The sequence below is a fragment of the Apus apus genome, chromosome 1, assembly GCF_020740795.1.
Source record: "Apus apus isolate bApuApu2 chromosome 1, bApuApu2.pri.cur, whole genome shotgun sequence".
In the NCBI taxonomy this organism is placed as follows: Eukaryota; Metazoa; Chordata; class Aves; order Apodiformes; family Apodidae; genus Apus; species Apus apus.
The window spans coordinates 16707788-16713024 of NC_067282.1; the positions used below are offsets into that span (position 1 = coordinate 16707788).

General features: G+C 44.7%; 1 protein-coding gene across 1 annotated transcript; it reads right to left on the bottom strand.

Annotated features, from left to right (window-relative positions):
• Positions 1-1992: 1992 nt before the first annotated feature.
• SLN (sarcolipin) lies at positions 1993-4803 on the bottom strand. Its single transcript, XM_051609069.1, has 4 exons — positions 4394-4803; positions 4179-4250; positions 3697-4074; positions 1993-2659 (listed from the first exon to the last, which is right to left on the bottom strand). The coding sequence occupies exon 4, from the start codon at positions 2548-2550 to the stop codon at positions 2455-2457; it is 96 nt and encodes a 31-aa protein (XP_051465029.1). The 5' UTR covers positions 2551-2659; positions 3697-4074; positions 4179-4250; positions 4394-4803; the 3' UTR covers positions 1993-2454.
• Positions 4804-5237: the final 434 nt, after the last annotated feature.

Sequence of the window (5237 nt, forward strand, 5' to 3'; positions counted from 1 at the left end):
TCGAGCTCTCCTGACCCTCATCACTCTGCGGTCTCTCAGGAAGCAGTTGGGAATTTTTCAGGACTGTTGGCAGCTCAGGAGATGCTGTGGGAGTTGCTGGGGGTAGGGGGGAGGCAATAGGGGTTTGCACATATCTGAACATATTTGTACATAATTGTCTCATTCAAAAGCTGGTTTAAATTTATAAAAGCCTGAAAAGAGAACCACTTAGACTGGTATTCTCACTTGTTTGGGGTGCTTTACCTAGATCATATTGCCTGCTCTCAAAAAGACTGATGGTTAAATGCTGGAGATGGCCCAAGCTCTCTAGATCATTTCTTTTTCCTACCTGAAAATTACTAGGGTCAGCTTGAGCTGTTTTTGAACCGCTTCTGGTTCAGACAGTGAAGCCCACACCTCTATTTTTTCCATTGTTATCCTGAGGTGAGCTCAAACATGTCAATTGCTCATGACATTGCTCTCCCTGAGCAGTGACCATGTGCTCTGGAACTGACAGAAAAACCTCAGCCCTGGCAGGTGAGACCAGCTCACAGCAGTGAGGTACCTTGTGAAAGTCACAATGCATGAGAGGGTCTGCAAATCTATTTTTGAGCCACAGGGAAGGTTTGATAATGCTGGATGAAGACACCATGTTCAGCTGTGGTGGGGAGTCACAACTGCTGAAAGATGAGAATCTTTAATACTGAATTATCAAGTATTCACTGTCTTTAAAAATAGATTTTTCCATGTCCTCCTCCAGCTACTGCTGTGTGGCTCAGCCAAGCCTAGTAACACAAACTGACTGTGTAGATTAGTGAAAATACAGCAGCATCTGGTGCAAGGTGAGCTGCAGAGAAAGGTGGCATCCACTGCTGGCAAAAGTTCATGTCAATATATCAGTTTTCTCACAGAAAATTTGTCATCCCTGGAAGTACTGGAAGGAACCTTGTCCAGTTGCAGCCAACAGTAAACAAGAGATGTCCTTTGTCATTGCACTGGAGTGGGGATTTCTTGACTGGAAGGATAGGTGGCACCAGCTGCAGTGGGGGTGGCTGCAAACCTGGATGGACAGCATAAGTGACAGAGAGCAACAGGTCATTAACTGGCAATCTTTAAGCAACACACACACTTAACAAGTTTGCTGATCTTCCTTACAACCCAGGCATAAGTCCCAACTGCCATGGCCAGCACTGCTCTCTCCAGCCACACTCGAGAGCTGCCTTGGGTAACTCACAGCACAGCCCTGCAATGCTGCCAGCTCCTTGACAGCTCCTGGCAGGGAGGGAGACCTGAATCAGCAGAATGACACACATCTGCCTACAGAGAGCTGTATTTTGTAGAAGATATTGGTTCTCTGAATCCATTAAAATAACATATGGGGAATGCCTGGGAGGAGTTTAATTACTGGTTTTGCAAGCCCAGGGACTGTGGGCTCTTCAAGCTGGCTCAAGGCTTTTTTAGCAGGTGACAACATCATCACAGCAACCCAGACACACCCACCCCTTGTCCCGCCGAGGCAGAGCGCGGCCGCGCCACAGCGCCTGGCACCACAGGGCACCCCGAGGACCTGCCCCCTGGACTCGCAGCAGGGCCTCAGAGCCAGCAGGACACTGAGCTACCACTGACCTGGGCTTGTCCCTGCAGGCACTGCTCCAAGCATGGCTTGGCCAAAAATAGGATCCTGGGAATCCCCGTCTGAAATCCAGCTTTGGAAAATGCAATTATTGACAATGCCTGATGGACAGAGGTTCTCTCTGAAGTCCACATCCACAGGCACCAAGAGTGTAAGTTGCTCTGGACAGAAAAGTGGCCTGAGCAGCTCATGCATGTGGCCTCACATCTGTTAAGCTGCAAGATTTCCACTCCACAGCCATTTGTTGTTTTTTTTTTTAAATGAGGGTGGTAGGAGCAGGCAAGCCACCAGACCTGCACTGTGGACTCGACTGCAGTTATCAGCAGGTCTCTCAGTGAACAGCAGCCAGGCTGGGAGAGAGATAAGGAATGCTACAAAAATAGTTGTACAAGTTCTTTATTTAATTGAAATGAGCATGTGAAAGTAGAGGTTTAACATTGCATTTTTCTTAGTGAGTTTCTGCCTCTTACGCTGGTTGATGCAGATGGTGACATTGGGAGCTGCAGTTCTACAACCTCAAGAACCTGACACCAACACCAAGCCAGCCAGCATGGTGAGCAGGGGGCTACAGCTTCCACAGTAACTACCCGAGGAGACAGCCATGTTGAACAGTTCCTAAGGATCTTGCATTTTACATTTTGCAGGTGGATCACTGCGGAATAAAATAGTTACAGCATCACAGACCCATCACAAACATGAGCACGAGCAACAGACACAACAGAGTAAAAAAAAATTCATTACATCCTCACTTGACTGAAAGCTAATCACAGCAGCGTGCTGTAAGTGTTGCTTATGTTTGCAGAGACACACTTAAATCATCTCCCAGGGTTTCTGATTGCCTTTTAATCCTGATAAGACTTCACAAGGAGCCACATGAGCAATACAGTAATCAGGACAATCATGAAGTTGAGGAAAATTTCTTGTGTGGATCGCTCCATTTTTCAGGAGTAATCAGAGGAGAGCAGAGGTCGGCAGGTAGAGCAAAGGGAAAACTCTTTCAGTGACTTGCTGAGACTGTCCTTGAGCTCAACCTTCAGGTCACAGGGTCTTTCAAGGAAAAAGAAAAAGATGTGAAGAACAGATGCACACAGGTGGCAAGTTCAGTAAAGCTATTTATATCTGTGTAAATAAATGTTGTTTCAGTGGCTAGAGGTTAGTAAACACTGGGAACACCAAAAAGTAAAAGCTACCTCTGGCAGCTTGTCACCTTCTTTGATTTACAGCATCTGACAAGGAGCTTTCTCAGTGTCACCCCAAAATACACAGTGCAGGAGTGAGCAGTGCCTGAAATTAAAGCTGCTTTATACGATCAACCTCAAATAAATAATGCCCAAGCCCCCATTATTATTTTCCACAGATATACATTTTAAGTGTGTTACTGGTTAGACTTTTTTAAATTCTTTGTTTGCATATTTTCATTTTTTCAAAGAAACTAGGTCTAAACTATTATCTTATAAAGACTCATAAAACTGAATTATTTGTTACCACTAGAAGTACAAGGAGAACCTTAAGTTAGACACTTTCATTTCTGAAGAACCTCATAAATTTTTTTACTTAATCCTGTAGATAAAATAGCAGTTTCTCAAGCATCTTCTGATTCTCCTGCACTTTCAAGCTGCTATAGAACTCTTACTTCAAAAAACCCATTCAAGTGGTATTCAAAAAAATTTCTGTTGATTGATGGTTTTATTTACTTTATATGTTCTTGGAGTTCACACAGAATAATGATAATAAATTTTCATTAATGTCATGCACTAATCCTACCTATATGCCATATAAGTAAAATGTAAAATATTTAAACAAATAAGACATAAGCTTTAGACAAAGAATTTCAGTCTCGAGACCAGAATCTTAGCAGAGAAGCTAGATTAGGCTGTAACATCTATGGTGGAAAAAAAGAAGCCCTAGGATCACAACCAAATGAAGACAGTTTAAACAGAAACTGCTATAGTTTGCAGATTAAATATTACAAGCCCAGTGCATGTAGTTGACAATTCCTACATTCCAAAGTTGTTTTGCCAGCCTCTTATGTCTTTGGACAAGAGAAAATCTGACCTAATAACTAAGCCAAGTTTTTTTTTTACCTTGAGGAGATAAATGCAGCCCAGTGGTTCTGCCTTTGGACTTTGGATCACTGCAGATATTATTTCCCTTTCAGCTTCTGCCTCTCTCCCACTTGGTCTGGATGCCCCGTCCCTGTGTGGGAACTAAAGTAGGCTGAGGGAGGAGAGCCACAAGTGCACTGGCAACCCAGGTGCTGACATCATCCCAAAAATATTTTCAAAGGGCTAAGCTGGGCTGGAGGATTTGGTGAAGGCTGTGCATGCAGTGGGCTCTGTGAGTTGCTTTGCTTCTTGCAGTCCTCTGGCTGTGGTGCTGTGCTGAGAGCAGAGCTGTGTGTGGCCCTTGGGACTCAATGGGATGTTGCAAAAATTTTTTTTGGCCCCTTGGTGCCTTCATGGCTGATGAGGGTAAAAAGAAAGAAAGAGCCACTTGACAAAGTCTATGCAGATTTCAGGATCTCTCAAGATCATTTCCCATGTATGGAGCCCTGTCAATACATTACCTTCTGAAGTTCAGTCCAGCTGTTGCTGTTCTGTATAGCTATATTCCCCACAGCTTCTTAAGGTTATTTGCACTTAAAAGACAGTAAATAGGAACAAAATATTATTTGCATTTAAATACAGAATACTGAAATCCAGAATCATTTGCTGGATAGAAAATCTGGGACTAAGAGGGCAGAAAAGCACAATCCATTGCTTTAAAGAACCACTGACTCACCTGCATATTCTTCACTCACTAATTTTTGAGACTATGGTAATATTTCGTCTGCCAGAGCATACAGAGAGGTATTTTTGTTCCCCTGAAGCATTCCTTCTCAGATAGCACACTGCTCTGTGGCCTAGATAGCTGTAATCCCCACATCACCTTCTCTTTGCCCAAGGCATCACTAGAACTTGTTATAGACCTGAGCAGAAAGAAATGGCTGTTTCCTTTAAACAGATACAGCTGAAAGAGCGTCTCAGCAGAGCAGGCTGGACTGAACCAGGAGCAGACTCTGCCAGGCTTGTGCTGCTGTGGATTCCCTCAGCTCAGAGCCTTTGCTTCAGATGCATAACATGAGTATTTCCACTGAAGACAGAGAGGTCACTTCTGTAACACGGTGCTGCCAGATGAGCATGAGGATCCTGACCAGGTCTAAGTGTGTAAAGCTATCCACAGCGCTGGCCTTATTCTCACTGCCAAACGCCACATCACACGTAGTATGCAGACCATTTAATGATTCTGGTGCCTTTGGTATTTATATCAGGGTATGCTGGGAGGCAGTGTAGCTCAGCGTATCCAAGCTTGCTGTGACCATTCTCCTCCATCAGCTTCCAAGCCTCACCCATTGCACCAGCGCTGGCACCCACACCGCGGTGCAATGTCCCCAGTGAGAGAGGCTGGCTGGCTGGAAACCAACCTGATGAAGGACACAACAAAACAAATAGCTGTGGGTAACCAGGGGAGTGGAGGGAAGGGTTGGTTGGGTTTTGCTGGATGGTGTCCCTAAATAGCCTCCCCATGCAATCCCTGGAGGTAGGAGGGGGATCAGAGCCATAGAAATGTTCCCTTTCATTGGCTT